Source organism: Hyposmocoma kahamanoa, unplaced genomic scaffold (assembly GCF_003589595.1).
Source record: "Hyposmocoma kahamanoa isolate Upper Pololo Valley unplaced genomic scaffold, ASM358959v1 64, whole genome shotgun sequence".
NCBI lineage: Eukaryota > Metazoa > Arthropoda > Insecta > Lepidoptera > Cosmopterigidae > Hyposmocoma > Hyposmocoma kahamanoa.
Genome location: NW_020653852.1, coordinates 16,891,025 through 16,910,612, shown reverse-complemented (window position 1 = coordinate 16,910,612; position 19,588 = coordinate 16,891,025). Strand labels below are relative to the sequence as shown.

General features: G+C 38.3%; 1 protein-coding gene across 1 annotated transcript in view; it reads left to right on the top strand.

Moving 5' to 3' along the window:
- The first annotated feature begins 8,358 nt into the window (after positions 1-8,358).
- Positions 8,359-19,588, top strand: part of LOC113230912 (putative gonadotropin-releasing hormone II receptor) — a 40,700-nt gene continuing 29,470 nt past the window's right edge. The window contains exons 1-2 of the mRNA XM_026465021.1: positions 8,359-8,535; positions 10,905-10,966. Of these exons, the coding sequence (XP_026320806.1) occupies positions 8,359-8,535; positions 10,905-10,966 (239 nt within the window). The remainder of the gene's footprint in view (positions 8,536-10,904; positions 10,967-19,588) is intronic.

Below are 19,588 nucleotides of genomic sequence, written 5' to 3'. Positions count from 1 at the left end.
GTCTTTATCTTTTGTGTTATGGGATTCCACCGTAATGTGTATTTATCTAAATGGTCGTTATTTTCTGCACTATTGTTACTTAATACGAAAACAGTACTTATTAAATATAAACTAAATAAAATCGTAGCTAAGCGAGCGAAGCTTTCTTGGCATCAACTCAAATTGTACAATTTCCGAACGGAATTACTCGGTCCTTCCGTTCAGCTTGTCCATTAATTGAGGTCACCATTTTAAGTCTATGGGATAAAAAGAAAAATAAGAAAAATTGCGGCACTTCGGTAGGGAATCAACTTGTATTATGGAAACCGGAAACAACGACGGTACCACAAACACCGAGACCCGAGACAATATAAAAAAGTTTTTCGATATTGACCCTGCTGGGGATCTAACCCGGGACCTCAGAGATGGCGACACCATGAAAACCGGTGTGCAAGCCACTCGGCCACGGAGTTCATCAAATCACACGCACAATTCAAATTACAGGTACTAACCCGTTGCACCATCGCTTCGCCTAGCGTGTCTTTATTTTAATTAACCGACTTCAAAAAAGGAGGAGGTTCTCAATTCGACTGTGTGTCCTTTTTTTGTTTTTTTTTTTGTATGTATGTTACGCGATAACTCCGGTATTTGTGAACCGATTTTCATGATTCTTTTTTTGTTGGAAAGGGGGTATTTCCATAGTGGTCCCATTTCATTTTGAAGAAAATTATCCACCTCAAAGGGTGGTTGTTCACGCATGAAGATTCATTTTTATAAATAGCGCCTAACTTTAATTTAGGAGCACTTACTTTTAGCAATTATTTAGTTGATTTTGCTATTTCTCCAATTCAAGGCGTTTTTCTCTCGATATACTTTGAGTAGTGTCGTAGTGAGAACCTATTTTTATTATCTCCAGTATCAAGTCCTGTATAGTGGCGAACTAGGGGATATTGCAATGAAACTTAGCAAATAGACGTAATTCCACGTACTTTTGAGGTCGGTTTTTTTAGTACTCTGTACTGAGATTATTTTTTTATAATATCGTAGTCCTCAACGACAACATCCGCCGGACGTTAGTCACTGTTAACGTGCCCGCTATACTCGAGCCAAGCAGCAAATCGCGAACAGATGGCAAATGCCCGGACGGAATGACTCTCATCCCTTGGAGTATGTGCTGGGCACTGGTGTGGAACGCCTCATGTGTCGACACACTTGCCCCAACCCAGCTCCAGCACACCAGCAAAAAGGCTGGCTCCGCAGCTGAGGTGGCGGAAAGAATAAAAAGTAATAAGTACCAGGATCTCGGCTTCGACTATCTATTTACAGCCTTTGGAGTCGAAACCCTTGACCCGTGGGTCCCGTGCTCTTCATCTGTACAAAAGTTTATCGAAAAAATTAATTGATTGTCTGGGAAACCCAAGGGCAGCTACCTTGCCCGACGCATCAGCATAGCAATACAAAGGGGGAACGCTGCCAGCATCTTGGGCACCTTGTCATGGGACCCTATTTTATTCATATAATTTAAAAATCCTAGTTTAACTTTCTAGTAGTTAAGCTCTTATTGTCTTTTTACCTTAACTGTATATTATCTTAATTAAATAGTTTCGTAATGAATAAATGAAAACTATATTCAAATATCAATATCAGTGTAATTGTGTGGAATATGTGAAAGTGTACATGTGTGTCATCCATCCGATAGACGTACAATATAATTTTGGATATTGTACTCTATCGGATGGATGATACACATGTACACATTCCACACAATTACACACCTACAGATACTAGCACTCACACACACTAACAATTAGTTTAATCTATTTTTTAGTCTGAAAACTTAAAAAATTACTGTAATTAGTGAAATTTGTATTAGTTGTAACACCAGTTATAGTAGATTAGTTTTAGTAGAGAAGGTATTATGTTTCATCATCTTAAAATTATATAAGAGCAAGATTACGATTAATATTATAGAAGAGCGACGTTTCCTAACACAGGCCCTAACAAGCCTAAATGGAAACATCCGCCCCTGTACTATGTGCCCTTTAAAATAAACGGATAAAACATTTTATTATTGTGGTATTTATTATTATATCAAAGCCGTCTTAGCGTGAAAGCCTTGTTGCTGTTCAGCCAATGTGCTCTAAAGCTAGGGAGGGACGGAGAGTGTCCGGTCTCGTTACTTTTTGTTCTCTGCTAATATTAAGGCGAGTCACCGGAGAAGAAGCGGAAAAAACTGTTTAGCTAGATCAAATGGTTTAGATATTTACTATTAAATAACGGTCCTACAAAAAATATATGATACACCTAAGGAATGTGCTAAATCGTTACACGATAGGATGTACTTGTAGAATCCCCAAAATGGCTAATATATAAGTCTAAAACGAATTATTTAAGAATAAAATATTTATTTAACCTTGCACATAATTTTTATATGGAGCTATTTGTCTTTAAGTACTACAAAGAACCTGCTAAATTTTGGCTTTCAACTGAATCCCTATTAGTTACTAAATTCACATTTATCCCAAAATTTGCACCGTGCCCGCTGCCTCGTTAGTCGCCATCGGGTGCTTGTCGACATCGTATCTCTATCAAATATACTCACGGAGCCATCTTGCTTTTTTATTCTTAAAGGTCTGGAATACAAAATGTTGTTATCATAGACGAGTTTCCCCTGTTTTCCATATTCAAATTTTCAGCAAGACTTATGGACACGGCGTTCAGTATTCCAGCTTCAAAATTGTATAACACTTTTTAATTAATGAAACATTGTTTAAACGCAGGGCAATTTATACTGAAAATACAAGGTGCAATGCAATTATGTATCCGGGAGAATATAATTTACAGCGCGCGGATTACGGGACGCGAGAGGCGACTCCGCACGCCTCACCTTTTAAAATCTAGGCTTGCGTTGAAATACTTCGCCTTAATTATAATACAATTTGACCTAAAAATATTGTCGGAAACACAAACAAATTCACTTCTTGCACTCGCTGGCCGCTGGCGCGGCACGCTCTCTAAGCTCACTCATCAAATATATAACCAGAAATAGAGACGAAATTTCATTTAGTTTGTTTGAAAACTATTCTGCCAAATCATTACGATAACAACTGCGCTCCGATTGGCCAGCCAGAATTCGAAACAATTGACGGGTGTCGTCATTGTTTCACTTCAAATGGACCAGTTTAACTTGAGTTTTGCTATAATGGACGACAATTGAAAAATTACATACATACATATATAATTAGTTACATACATACATATTTAATTACCGATGAAATGTAATTCCGTTTGTTTTGTAATTAGATGTTTTACTGTTTTTCCCACACCACCAAATGGAATAGTCCCCCATAGTTAGAGATATTATCTTTATTACAATAAATACATAATATTTTTGGAATATACTAAGACATAAACACAGGTCAGTTGTAGGTGTTGTATTATTTCAGCTCTCTAATTTGTGATTTCAGTGCAAACGAGAGTTGACATTTAAAAGTGATATAAGGCCCATTTGCCTGATTTGTTGCCAGAGTTGGATGGCCTTATTTCGTCTCTATTTCTGGTTATATACTCGATGTTTTTCATTTACAAAACTAACCTAATTTACTGGATGGGGTGCGCAACCAATATTGGCCCAATGTAAAATCCATTTGTTTTCTTTTAAACCACCAAGGAATCCACTGTGTAACAGTTATAATTTTGATCGTAACGAAGATTCAGCAATGTATTATGGAAAACAGACCCTTCCTGCGCGCCTCTGGCGAGTAGGGCTTGACCTCATTATTCATAAAAAAATGATACGATATGAATATTATACCTCGTAAAAATGATAAATATGAAATGATTGTAATATGACAAGAGGTTTATATAAAATGTTCTTACAAAATGTGAGTATTATTAATTTGTAAGAAATGTATTTAGTCCAAGTAAAAATTGTATTAATTGTATAAAACAATTTTCCGGATTTAAGCCGCGTATGTTTGTTTTTTCAAACAAACCGACGTTTCGGAACCCTTTACAGGTCCCAAAAACAAATATACGCGATTTAAATCCGGAAAAATAGTTTCATTTCCTATGTGTAACAATCGCGAAAACCTAAGAACTCGATATGTACGGTATATCTTTCAAATTAGTTTAAATTTTCACACAAGTTGTGACGATGGGACCTCCTTCTAGCGTCATACCGCATTTTTATCACCTGTTCTCTGATTCCTGGCCACTTGTTTTCAAATTTTGAATCGTTATTTAAAGGAATTAATACCCGTCATTCTCACTTTGTTTTCGTTCCGTTTGTCGCTCTCTGCTCAATCGCTGAAGCGAGCAGTGCTGCTCGTCTACTTTTGATCCTTTTATCAGTTCCCAATCTAAATCATGTGCTATTTTTAATACCAAAACTTTTGTTTATTACATTATAACTTTTTTTTTCTTATATAATAAATTAAATAATATATCCCCTTTTTGTGAACTCTCCAAATACGAATGCAAACTAAAATTGACCAGATATCTCTTGCTCCTTAACTACGATGAGACTGAAAAATCTACTAAAAGTCGTCAAATAACCTCACACTTCCACACTCACAAATACACACGCACACAAACAGACACACAAGCACTCACACTCTCAGGCACACACTCACTCATGCACTCAGACACACTCACTTCCTCCTCCTATCCTAGGGGTTGGGTGCCTGGAGACCCATATTACAAGCTCTGCTTAGTTTGGGCTCCAGTCTCCCAGAATACATTACTCTAAGCTTACGTAATAATGTATATTTACTGTAATTGTAACGTTTCTTTGTATTGTGTTATGGAGATAAATAAAGATATTTTATTATTAAAAAAAAAACCTAATAAATTATATAACTTGGCCCTTTCGGGGTAAGTCTGTCTCACGTTTTTAGTGCTTAAGTAGGGAGTGTTTTCTAGCGTTGTACCTGTTTTTTATACGCTTTTCTTGTTACAGCCTTTCTTTTTTCTTTCGACTTTACTTATGAAATAATTTATGTGGACCGGGGTGTTCTATTTTATTGCCGTGAACCTGGTCACGGCACATTAGCGGTTCACAACTTTTTCAAAGTGAGGCCTGAATTTATGGAGTGGTATAGAATTAGCTCTCTTATAAATTTTTATAAAATTAATTGAAATTTAAATGAATATCGTAGAAAATTAAGTTGAATTAACCCTATAAAGTCTCACACAGTTTCAACGGTCATCTGTATTCAAAACGAAATGTCAATAGGGTAAACAAACTTTTAACTACATTTCAAAACGTGACGGCAAAGTTTTCTAATTAAATATCATACAATAGGGTAATTGACAGTTTTTTTCTTTATTAAGCTCACTTCGCACAAGTATTATAACTCCCGTATTTTCAGCGCGTCGATGCCTACACGTCACTGTCAGAGTAGGATTGTCACATTATTATCGAACGTGCCGAACGGAAAAGTCGAGTAATTCTTTCATTACAATAATAAACATAAACCATTTATTTCAGGCAGGAGCCCATAAGTAAAGGTATTAGTTACACAAGAAAACCTTAGAACTATGTTAGTATGATAACAATGAGTTTTGAAAATTTGATTATAAAATTTAAAATATTAAAATTCAGAAAATGCACAAATTATTACTTAATTTCAGAACAGTCAAAACGATGGGCAAACGTCTTCAGGATGCCCTTGACACTCATGCACTCTCTTTGTCGTCTCGACACCTTTTTTCGCCTAATGGCATTGACCTACCACAGAATACTAATCTAATAATAACCTAAATAATCTGTTCGCGCTTCGACAAACATGCCTGATGCACTGCAGTGCCGTGGCAGTCCTAACAGCATCCTGAAGATGTTGTTGTACTCTACTCTTATTGAATGTATGTATGCTGTGCATATATATACCATAGATTACTCGAGTACATTGACTGACATGACATTATGCCATCATCCAAAATATTAAATAATTTTCAATGACAAAATATAATGTATTATGTGATTAATTTCAAATACTTCGTTCCTTCGCAACTTATGTTATGTATATATAATTGTATTGATTTAATCAATATGATCACATCTACTTTATTACTTTTATAATGAGTAAGTGCCCTTATCACTTTGCTATGCCCTTAGAGGCTGTCATATTTACATTTACAAATCATTGTACCTAAAATAATTTAAGTGTGACATTGCAATAAATGAGTAAATAAATAAATTCGATCGTCAATCGCGTTTATTCTTTAATACTAATGCAAAGTATTTCCTTTCCATTATTTGTCAAATACCCTACAGTGCAGACTTCTGAGAACCGTCGAAACTTTCGAACGTTCGAACCCAATTTTATGTTATTTGGTCTCGGACAGAAACTTAGTTATAATCTTAACAACGATTTGAACGTGACATCCCTGTCAGTAATTGGAAAATCGATACCAATTCCAACCGACAAATAACAACACCAATTAATACAACTGTAGTTGCAATTATGAATAATGACGTCATCAAAATCCTTTAAGACACTAAATGACGGGATGAACAAAACGCGCGCCTGGTGGTAAGCGACACGCTTGTCCATAATAGTTGCAGTGCCACTCAAAGCTTTAAATCACAAAGATCTAAGTTACCCTGAGACAGAAGTTGAGAAGTTCCAAGTGCCTGTAATTTCATCAGCACCCTGACCCTTCAAAATTGGAATGCTCATATTACTGCTTGGCGGCAGAAATAGGTAAGGTGGCAGTATTTCCCTGGACGAACTCGCCTTCTCCCCGTACGTCTACGCCGAAGCAGGTGCGCGTCCGCCGCATCCTCGCGCACCCTCTCCGCAGCCTCCTTTTGCGACATAACCTCTCCGCAAAAGGAGGGCCTAACCTCTCCGCCTCTCAGGACTCCGTCCTGCCGAGCATGGCGGCAATCACGCCCGACAGCGAGAGGTCCTGCCCTATGGTCCCCGTCGGAGTACGGCGCTGCTCATCCCACCGGCTGCACACCTCTAGGGTGTGCTGCGTGGTATCATCCGCAGCGCCGCACTCGTGGTACGACGGGGACGGTTCCCTCCTCGCCACCTTGTGCAGGTAGTGACCGAAGCAACCGTGCCAAGTTGAGCAAGCTGCCGGAAATGCTCCCCGAAGTTCCATCGCCGGTCCAGGACAAGACCCAGGTATTTCAGGACCTGACCGGGACTGATATTCCCGCGATGGAGATGTGGGCGCCCACCGGCACCGCTCAACCTCTACCTCTCCCGCCGAAGACGGCCACATCCGTCTACGATGTGTCGCAGCGACTCCAGGGCGTTCAAGGTGGAGAGTCCAGCCCTGAACCGGTACTGCCGCTGTGACACATCGGGGCCTGTCCCCCTCAGGTGTTCGTTGATCCTGGAGGCGATAATTCGCTCCAGGATCTTCGCCACCTCGTCCAGTAGAACGTGGGGTCTGAACCCCGAGGGGGAGTCCGCAGGTCAGCCCGACTTGGGTATCAGGACGAGCCTTCCCTCCTTCCAGCATCTCGGGAACAACCCCGTCCTCAAGCAGTCGTCCATGATTTGCTTGAGGCGCGTCCCGAGATGCTTCAGGGCGATGCGGAGAACTTGTTCTGGCACCCTGTCCGTGCCAGGGGCCTTCTTCCGCCCCCGCAACCGCCCCACCGCCCACTCCATCTTCCCTCAGTGATTTCCGGGGGGGGGTTCCTTTGTCTTCACCCCACCATGGCCGGTGGGGTGAAGGGCTGCGGTTCGAGGAAGAGACCCTCCACCACCCAGTTGAGGAGATCCAGCTCCAATTACTCCTTGGGGGATGCACCGTACATTTTGTTGCGCACAAGTTTGTACGGCCTCCCCCGTGGGTCCACGTCCAGCGTGGCCAAGAACTCCTCTTTCGCAGAGTCCCTGGCCCGTCCTATCGCGACCTTCAGGGCCTGACTCGCGCCCTGAAGGCGCTGTGGAGCCTTCTCTCCTCACTCCGGGTGTGACGCATTCGATGGCATCGGTCATGGTACTGGCGGTGCGGTGTCCCCAATCTCTCCGGTCCACCAGTTCACACTCTTTTTTCCCGGGATCCCTTTTGCCCTATACATGGCCCTCTCGCAGATGGTCCTCCACGTCGACGGTGGCCGGTGGGCACCACGCCTGGCCCATGGCTGCTTCCTCTGCAAGCTCATAGCCCCTTTGGAAAAGTCCCCCCGCCCGGGGGCCGTGTTGACGTTGACGTTGCCGTGGCGGCCGTCGTGGGCGGCGTATTCCCATACGTACCCTCCCTCATCCGTATGTACCGGAGAGGGTCTCCTCGTCCTCCAGGACCTGCCAACCGGATACTCGCGCCGCTAGTGAGGGGGCCGCAAACGTGACGTCCACGATTGACCCCCCATTTCGCCGAATGCACGTGTTGGCATGGCCCCGGTTGAGGATGACTAGCCCTAAGGTTGCCACCCAATTCTCCAACTCTGGCCCCCTGGCATTGCTGACCGGGGAACCCCACGCAGCGCTCTTGGCGTTGAGGTCCCCCATCACCAACACCGGCGCCGGAGCTGCCCTCCTCACCGCTCTCTCTAGGGTCTCCAGGAACCTTAATTCACAAAAAGCTGTAATTTTAAATGCCGATGAAATTTTGTTGAAACATTGTCAGAAAGTTGATATAGATACATAAAAGAACACTATACAATTTTTCATCAAAACGCCATACCAGTGGCGAGACGTGAATATTGTCGTTAGTAAAGCCTTAAAAAACTACCTTAAAAAAAATGGCGCTTTGGCGACACTTAAACACAACTTATGAGCACACAAGGCGCTAGTACACTTCGTTTCACTGGTTAACATATTCTACACTTAAAATTTAGCACAAAATGTAGTATTTTATAATACGTGGAATATTTTAGGCAAGCCGGTGGAAATCGAGTTATATGAACGCGTCGCCACTGCACCATCCCTACTATATCATTTACTTGATTTTGGTCCGTAAATGAAGTTAAAATGAATCAAAGAGCTGAGAAAACAAAACTTTGGGTGCTGTTATTTCAAGTGTGCGATAACAAAAGACTTTTGGCGTACGTTGGAATGTCAACACCACCCGATCCTCATGTATATTAATCCTGACTAGGTAGATTTGGTACCCTCGTCATATGGAATTGTAAAAAACAAATCCTTTCTACTGGCGTCACCCATTTAAAGTCTCAAGATTAAAATATACATAATACGTTGCCAATTTGTTAGTTTCCTTAACTACCTGGAATAACTGATTACTAAATATGTCCCTACAAAATGTATGGTAAAAAGTTTTTTGCGATTTCTGATATTTCAAGTACACTTACCTCAGTTGGTCTCATAGAGGCTATTATTGATCCTTACCAGAGACCGGATCGAATGGCATAAAAAAAGTATTGTAAAAATTGCCTTTTATCTTGCTGACTGTACCATTTATGCAAAATCTGTGATTGCCAATCAAAATATCTTCGAAATTCATGGATAGTCTTCTAAAACCGTTTTCCTGTAACTACAACGATTAAGGTAGCTGGTTAGCTGCCCCGTCTCAAATTTACACCTTGTATATATTTATTAAAAAATTAGTGCCCTCTGCCCTTCTTTACAGTGCCAGTGTCCTTATAGGGTACCAATTAATAAGGACCTATAATTATGTTATCTATGATATTTGTATCGCCTAAATGGAGTAATAAATTTAAATATGGAATGTGTAGCTGGCCGACCTTTAACAGCGATCTATTTTCCTGTCAAGCTTTTTACGTATTTACACGCTTGTTACCTTACATCTTTTTTTATTTTTTATAATATTAAGTGGGTTAGTAAGCTACATGCCTGTCCATAACATTGCAGTATACCTCAGATCTTTAAATCTTCCAGCTACTAGCACTTCTATTATAAGGCACACACTCAACATATAACAAAAAAAAACATAGTACGTACGAAACTATAATAAAGTCACATGTGATTATACGTAAAAACTGCTTTAAGCACTCGAAAGTCATAAAAACAATGCGAAGTACTTACATGAAACTAATTACGTAGTAGCAGTAGAGCTTCTTGTGAACGACTTCGTCCAGGGAAGTACTGCCACCATGTGAGCATTACTGCATTCCGGTTTGGAAGGGAAAGGTTTCTAGTGAAATTACAGGCACATGGGACTTGTCAACTTATGTCTCAGGGTGACGGACGCAGTGGCAGTGCCAGTAAGATCTTTGCGATTTAAAGCTCTGAGTTTACCACCAAGCATATGACTTGTTCGTCCCGTCACTTGGTATAATAAAAAAAGTTACCCATAAGAAGTAATCGCTCTCCTGAAAAGTTGTCGTTTGGCGGATGTGGCTTTATTATACTAAGCGAATAGTTGTATCTGTAACACAGGTCTAGTTTCTAATATGGTCTCCAGTCTCGCGCTTATGTACAGGCCACACAAGTGGCCGCGAAAGCGTTCCGGCCGCGTCGGCCGACAGACGGGACGCGTTTCAGTGTGGCAGGGGCAGGGTTCATATAAACTCGAACATTACAAAAATTCCCGCGCCCGGAACGCTTCCGCGGCCGAACTGTGTAGCCAGAGCATTAAGGTAGTTATTGACTTGTAGCTTAATTTAAATAATAATCAATATGGAATTATACAAACTTCCTTTTATGAGAGTGAATAAATGTCTTATTATTATTGCACGTATTAAATTTGCACCTTACACGTCATATTTAAAAATATATAGAGTTACATTATATATTCTTTTGTTTCAGGTAACAATGTATTCACGAAGCTCATAAATACAAATCCTATTGCATACAAAATGACACAAGCTAATTAAAAACAAAAATGGATATAGATGAAAAAGTATCCGGTCCCGGGGGAGCGCATCAAAAGAACTGGACTCATTTAAATGAGACGGATGAAATACCAGCGTTTATGAAGTTTAATCATGGACATGTAGTTTCTATAATAGTATATAGTGTTTTAATGGTGATCAGTGCGACTGGAAACCTGACAGTGTTGACGCAGCTCGTCAGGAGAAGACGAGCGAAGAGAGCCAGTAGATTAGATGTGCTGTTAATGCATTTAGCTGTTGCCGATCTTATGGTAAGATTGACTGATTTTATTTTGTTTTATAAACATAATTGATAATTGTTTGCATAGGAGGTAATGTTATTTCTACACGTAGTAAATCAATATTGTGTACAAGAGTATTATCCAAAAATATATGTAATACGTAGAGGTACGAAAATATTACTACCATCCACAACATATTATTCCTGTGATTAGGTAAACATCCAGTGTACATTGTAATTAAAATATCGCATTCAAATTTAGTACTATGCAGAGCATCGATTATAACCAGATAGAGATGAAATGTCATTTAATTTGTTTAAAAACTGTTCTGCCAAATTATTACGGGTGTTGTCAATTGTTTCTTATTTACCAGTTTAACTTGAGCTTTGCTTTAATAGACAAAAATTTAAAAATTACATATTTAATGATTAATTGCCGACGAAATGTGATTCCGTTTGTTTTGTAATTAGATGATTTGCTGTTTTTCCAACTCCACCGAATGGAACAGCCCACCTTTGTTAGAGATATTATCTTTATTACAATAAATACATAATATTTTTGGAATATACGGAGATGTACACACAGGTCAGCTGATGGCGCTGTACTATTTCAGCTTTCTAATTTGTGATTTCAGCGCAAACGAGAGTTGATATTTAAAAGTGATATAAGGCCCATTTACCTAATGAGTAGGGATGGATGGACCTTATTTCGACCCTATTTCTGATTATATACTCGATGATATAGGGTTATTTATAAAATACCATCAACCTCGTAGGAGTCCATTACAAATATCATAAACAACAACTTATGTTCCATGACTTTTTACATAACTTACTTTAGTCAGGCGGTGTTCCGATGGTCGCTTTAGAACCGAAGAAAGCTTTCTTAGTTCTTTGTTAGCTCATCTGATGCTTCGTCATCCTTGATGAGGGAATGGTGATTAACGGAGCTTAACGCCTCTTTGTTATAGATACAAAGATCGAACAACACATAGAAAAATTCCTTCGATCTGACTGGACACACGATATGTAGCTCAGTTGGAAAGAGCAGTGGCTCCGGTGTGACAGCACGACGGAATTTTTCTTTGTATTGTTACATTTTTGTATCAAGAATAATACCAACCAGTGGAGAATTTTATCAAAACATATGTGAATACCATAGTGTTAAAACATATAATGATATTCAAAGAATGTATATTAATACTTACCGCTTTGTTCCTAACCTCAAGAGTATTTTTTTATGATACGATGTACGCCTGTCCATAACAGTTGCCACTCAGAGCTTCAAATAGTAAAGATCTGAGGGGTACTGCCAATGCGCCCATCACCCTGAGACATAAGTAAGTCTCATGTCCGGAACTGGCGGCAGAAATAGATAACATGGCAGTACTTCCCTGGACGAATTATTTCAAAAGAAACCCTAGTGCTACTCTATTTAGGACTGTCAGAAAGTTCTCCACAAATATATCTTTATTAGTTGTGTAATGCTAACCGGAAGTGAGCGTGCCAACAGCTCCGGCTTCGATCTGGAAAATAGGGAAGGTACTAAAAGTGCACCTAGGGCCACTCAAATCTTATGAGAAACGGATGATGATGAGTCCGTGACAACCTGACCTTGTTAGGACTTGAACTTCTAAGGTCCCTGTGCTTCCACAGGTTATAATGTCCTTCCCGTATAACCAATATAAACAAAACTTATGTTGAAAGATACGGGACAGTTCTCCACAATTCTCGATGTTTGAGAAACTGAGGCCAGTGCGGGAACTGTGTTTTGCAGCTGGTTGATTGTCTGAGTTCATGATGCTGCTCTAGTGAATGTAGTCTTTTTGGGACGGAAGGTTTATTTACGCACAAACGGCAATGGTATTTAGATTAATCTGATCGCACGCCATGCACACCACAGTGTATGAACATAGGGTTCCATTTTCAACCCATCGCTACAAATCGGATTATGCTTGTAGGTTATCCAAAAGGGACCCTTTTTTTAATCTGCGTCCCAAATTGAAAAAAAATCTCATAAACTCCCGAGATTTTTTCATTTATCTAAATTTTCACGTTATTCATTTTCTAAAGTATTTGTGTTGGTCACGCATACTGTTGAATCACCTAACTAAATTCAACTGCACACATACCCCTTTTTTTCTATATCTATGAGACATACATTAAAATAATTTCGTATCCTTGGTGTAATAAGGTCTCATCTGCAAAATGACAACTTTTCGAGAGAGGCAGGGAGAGAGAGAGAGAGCTTGAGAGGAGACCCGTGTCCAGCAGTGGGACGTATAAATGGGTTGATGATGATGAAGTTTTGTAAAACTGTATTTAACAAAAAGAATACATTTTAACGATATCGAAACATTAAGTTGTCTACATTGTCAACAAAAGAAAGCGATTTTTATCCACACGGAGATTTATTCAAAGAGGTCGTTAATAAAACGCAGAAATTCAGCAAAAGCCTTTAAGAATACATTAAAGCGAATGTTGAACAGTTTCATTTTAAAATTGATTTCGTATGACTTTATTGACCTATTTTTAAATGTTTATTTCCAAAGATAAGCAAGCGCCCGGGTTTTAACAACGATTTTGTTGAGGACAAAAATTCTACATAGCCTGAATAAGTTTATATCATTTGCATTCTTTACAGTTTTGTATCTATGGTAAGATAATATTGTATCATGGCGACTTGTGTGCTACGGAGTAAATACGTGTTCTGTTGTGACATATACTGAGTTATGTAGAAAAATATCAATTTTTATTTCAAAGAATACCAAACCTGAACAAATCGGGATAAACCCTTTAATGCCCGAAATGGAGGGCAAAAACTATTTACAACTAAATATTTATTGTAAATCAAGTTTTAATATTATTACAAAATGTGATGTGTATTATTACAATATTGAATCGATTCGCTTGAAAGTCACAATGACCTAACTCGTTACTCATGTATCGAGTTAGTTCATTCATAGTCAATAGTTAGATATACACTTCAATCATAATGTGTATCCTTAGTAATGAAAATCCAGAGGATTGCACGGTGGGTATTGTGTGGAGTTGCCTCTTTTATATCTAAAACAGATCCAAATTTATTAAATAATTATTAATACAAAGATCGAATACTCAGAAAATTCCTTCGATCCGGCCGGATTCGAACCGTCTTCTAGCATACCGTGGTAGACGCTATACCAGCTAAGCCACGGAACGAACCAGCGGACCTCATGATTTTTTCTGTGTTTGTTGTCGTGTCTTTGTATTTGGTTTTATCAACGACTTTTTAGCCGTAGCGCCATCTATGAGAAATCTTAAGTATTTCGTCACCCAGTTAGGTTAGGTAGGTAGTTAGGTACTTTACAGGTACCAGCCCTGGCTATTTAATTTTTATTTATTACTATGTTTCTACCTAAAGAAATATTACCCTGAATAAAGCTAGGTTTGGCAGAGTTAAAAAAAAATAAACAAAGTCTGTTGTTTCACGTTGTCTATAATAACGGACACTGCTGTCTCAAACACTACCAATTTTTAGACATAAATGTTTTTTGAGGATGTTTGAAACGCAATCTCGGGGCGCAGGCTTTATGAAGTAGCTTATGTTTGTATATCTGTTCTGTGTATTTGTGTATGTTTGGCATTATGCTATTAAAATTACTCAAAGTCAAAGATCATTTATTCCATAGGTAAAATAAATTTACACTTGAAAACGTTACATTTCATTAACCTACTGCTCTTTCACTACGCTGAGTTCCCTGAGAAGAACGAGTAAGAAACTCTAGGGATTGCTCTTTTCAAATAAACTTAAATGCTATGGAATACACTTTGAATCAAATTTGAGTGGAATCTGCAGTCGTGTCGTCTTGCCATACATCTTTATCTAACACGTAGTCTTCAATTTTGTTATATGACTCTTCGATCAAAATATTTTTTAAACTGTTTTTGAACTTAGGAAACGATAAACTTAATATATGCTCCGGAATCTTATTGTAAGATCGTATACAGTTCCCCATAAAAGAGTCGTTTAGTTAAACGAAATCGTGGTACCATGAGTTTGGACTTAGCTCTAAGTTTAATATTATGGATATCTTCTTTCTTATTGAAATTATGTATCTTTTTACGGGCATATAAAATATTTGACTAAATGTACTGTGATGCCACAGTCATGATATCAGTCTCCTTAAACTTTAATTTGGTTCTGATTTAGGATCCTGCTGCCGAATCCACGTTTCATCAACAGTGACAATGCAAGGAAAAAGTCAGGATTATCGCCATACTAAGGATCATATACCAGGTCTCAAGTCAGAAGTTGAGCAGACTTGAGTATGATTTCAAGCACTGGAAATACGACCCTAATGACAAGGACTTGAGTATGATTTTCAGTGCTTGAAATCATACTCAGGTCCTGACTTGAGCATTGAGTAAAGTTCAGGAATACGACACTTAGACGCTCGGTTCCAGCGTTATATGACATTGAAATACTCTTAGAATTTCGACTCACCTTGTATTTTTATTCTTATAGGGCTAGAATATAAAAATGGGTGAAACAGAAGGGTGTCATGTATGCATGTCGTGGATACCGAACACCCACGTCGCGTCACACGTCGAAGTTCGTACGTCTAAATATCACCAACCCATTTACAATTCCCACTGCGAGGCACGGGTCTCCTCTCAGGCGATAGTTTATGCCATAGTCCACTCTGGACTTCACACGTTTTCTGAGCAAATTGCCTCACGATGTTTTGCTTCACCGAAATGCTCACGTAAATTTCAAATTAAATTTCCCACATAAATTTCGATAAACTTAAGAGGTGCGAGCCCGGATCCGAAGCCACAGCCTCTGCATGAGAGACGCTAGGTCAATAGGCTACCGCGGCTTTTTACATCTAAATAAATAATGTTTTGTGTGTAACAAAAGCGTAAATAAATTAAAAAAAACAGTATTATTATCGATCGAAGAAAAAATGTTCCCCGGTATTGTTAATTTAAATTATCAATAAGAGCTTATAAGCTCTCAAACATCATAACGTTTAGTACCTATACCAGTTTCAAAATTAGATAATAATTATTCGTCAATTAAATGTTTGTTTAAGTTTAGGGCGTTTAATACTGAAAATGCAAAGGGGCTCGAATTACTTATCTAGTACGTAGTTATGATCTAAAATACAATACAATATAGAACTTTCCTCTTGCAAATATTTCGGATAGATAATTTGCTTTGATGTTTTCTGGTTAAACTCAATAGAAAATTATTTCCATTTGAACGCTTTGAATAAGAACGCGTTAAACGGAGAGCGTTTAAAGCGGTTTGAGTTAAAATTTTGTGAAAATATTCAAGAAATTAGCTCATTGATTGTTTTTTGTAATTGCATTTGTCCTAATGCTGTTTAATGTTATTAAATTTAATGTTGTTTTGGTGAAATTACAGGCACATGGGCCTTGTCAACTTATGCATCAGGGTGAAGGGCGCAGTGGCAGGGCCCATCGCCCGTCCACTAACTAAAACAAAGTGACAAATGATCAAACATCAGTTTTAAAGAGCACAAAATCCTCTTTTAAAAACTTGGTTAACGTGTTCGACTTATCGGAACTTACCTTAACGATGCATAGCCGAAATATGATAAAACAATTTCAATATTCTAAAACAGGGTTATGGTTTTTATAATATCTCAAAAAAAAATATTTTGTCACTTAGCCGAATTTTACTTAGAGTACGGCAGCCATTAGATCACTGCGATTTAAAGCTCTGAATGGCACTGCAACTGCTACGGATAGGCATATCGCTTACACCCGGTAGCACGACTTGTTTGTTCCGCCACTTGGTGTCATTAAAAAAAAACAAGTACCTAAGAACTAATATGGGAAATAAAGTTTCCTAAATTGGTTCTGATCTCATTTTTTTATAGTTCATTGGTTCACTTACAGTTACTACAATGTAACATACTATTAATTCAATTCGGTGAAGTTCTTATCTAAATTGCACAACTACTTATGAGTGAACACGGCTTGCAAAAACAACGTAAATGTAAATTATGTAGAATTTAAAAAGAGTAACTTAAATTTTTTAAAAAGAAAAAAGTGATACAAGCTTTACCAATAAACTCAAGTGAACAAGGGTCTCGGAGAACATCAAGCTAGTTGGGGAAAGAAAAAAGGTTTAACATAATATTAATGCGATATTTGTGCAGCGACTGCCAAAATACATCGTAAACGGGACTGTACTTATTATACAGGGTGTCCGGTAATGAATGTATCATACTGAAATGGCTTATAGCACAGCTTAAGACTGTTCCAAAAAAAATGCAAAAAAAATCTATCCCATGTAGTACCTAAGGAATGTTTTTTTTTTTATTCTTAAAAGTTAATTATTTTTATCTTATTTTAGGTTTTTGTGCACTATGACTACAAATGAATGAATTTATTTGGTTTTTTGGTGTCATAATATTCTACGTTAACTGTGTCCTTAGATAAGCAGTAAATGGTATGACTAAGTAATGTACATTTTTTTTAAAGTTTAACTTCATTTTTCAGAGAAAAAAATTATTTTTTACGAAGTTTACGCGCCTTCTGCATAAAAAAAAGTATGAAAACCTGTGTGGCCAAGTACTTTAAAATAATATAGGTTTAATGAGGATTCCAAAATGGTATCATTTCTCATTGTATCTAATGTAAATATGAAATTATTGCTATTAATGTGCAAACGGAGTAAATTTTACTAAAAAACTATGTTTGCAAAATTGGAACATTTCTTATCCTGAATTGTTCTTGACTATTGAGTTTTGATAAAAAATAATATTAGGCATTAATAAAACTTTATTTAAAACTTATTTACAGCAAAATTATGCAAAAATCCAATCAAAGTAATTTTTCAATTGTTGTCTTTAAAGTACCACGTGTGACCGTTATTTGCCACCTGCACGATAGCCACATTCCGCCTGTCTTTTGTTCATATGATAAGAATGGTCAGAGTTGGACCAGAGGCAAAGAGTGACAATTAACAGCAAATGGGAAAAAAAACGAAAAGGATTCAATTGCAGGTGCATCATTCGATTTGTTCGGTTTTGCACGTGTTTTCTGTTCCTTTGCAATTTGCTTTCAATCAGTGTTCAACTACGAACTGGCTATTTTACTGGACTATAGTTTTGCTTACTGATTTGGACTTTGTTTGTTTGGTGATATTTGCGACGACTTGGCTTTTTTCTGGACTGAACAAGAATTTTGTGTCTGTGATTAAAAATGCCACATACTCAGTATACGCCACAAGAATATGCAAACATGCATATTATTTATGGGGAATGCGGTACCAGCTCAAGAGCAGCTGAATCTCTTTACAGAGAAAGATACCCTAACGCACGTTTCCCACCTAATGCCGTATTTATAAGAGTCCACCAATGTTACTCAGAAGGAAGAATGCCTGGTAGTGGTGTTGGTTACATTAGCGCTGGAAGAGCACTTCGTGATGAATATGAAAAGATGGTTCTTCAAGAAATTCGGCAAGATCCTTCCACGTCAACGAGAGCAATAGAACGACACACGGAAATTGGAAAATCGACTGTGCACGATATTTTAAAGAAACATAAATTTTATCCATACCATGTCACACGCGTGCAAACTCCCCTACCCAGAGATTACAATTTAAGATTGCGTTTTTGCCGACAAATGCTGGGCAAGATAGAGGAAAACCCCTAGTTTTTTAACAAAATTCTATGGAGCGATGAATCAACACTTAAAAGAGACGGCTACTTAAATTTACACAACCTTCATAGCTGGCAATTGATAAACCCCCATCTTATGCGGGAAGACCGATCACAGCACCAATTTAAAATAAATTATTGGACGGGAATATTAAATGGAAAACTAATAGGACCATTTGAACTACCGGATACTCTTACTGGTCAAAGTTATTTGGAGTTCCTACAAAATGATCTGCCTAATTTAATGAAAGACGTGCCTGAAGAGCTGATGGAATTCCATTGGTTCCAAAATGACGGCTGTCCTGCGCACTATGCTGTTTCTGTTCGTGCATATTTAAACGCGACATACCCAAATAGGTGGATTGGTCGTATGGGGCCAATTTTATGGCCTCCGCGTTCACCGGATCTAAATCCACTGGATTTTTTTTTATTGGGGCTGCCTTAAAGAACCGACAGTACAGCAAACCGATCCGATCCTTGGAAGACTTACGTAGACGCGTCCGTGCGGCTGCATTAAAAATTTGTGAACGACGCTATACACGGCTGCTTAATAGAGCTTTTATTCGTCGATGTAGAGCCTGCATCAGAGCCGGTGGCAAACAATTTGAACATTTACTGTAAATATGAGAAATAAAGTTTTATTTATGTTTAATAATGTTTTTTTTTTATTAAACCCCATTGGTCGGGTACAATTCAGGACAAGAAACGGTCCAATTTTGCAAACATAGTTATTTAGTAAAATTTACTCCTTTTGTAAATTAATAGCAATAATTTCATTGTTACATTAGATACAATGAGAAATGATACTATTTTGAAATCCTCATTAAACCTATATTATTTTAAAGTACTTGGCCACACAGGTTTTCATACTTTTTTTTTATACAGAAGGCGCGTAAACTTCGTAAAAAATAATTTTTTGCTCTGAAA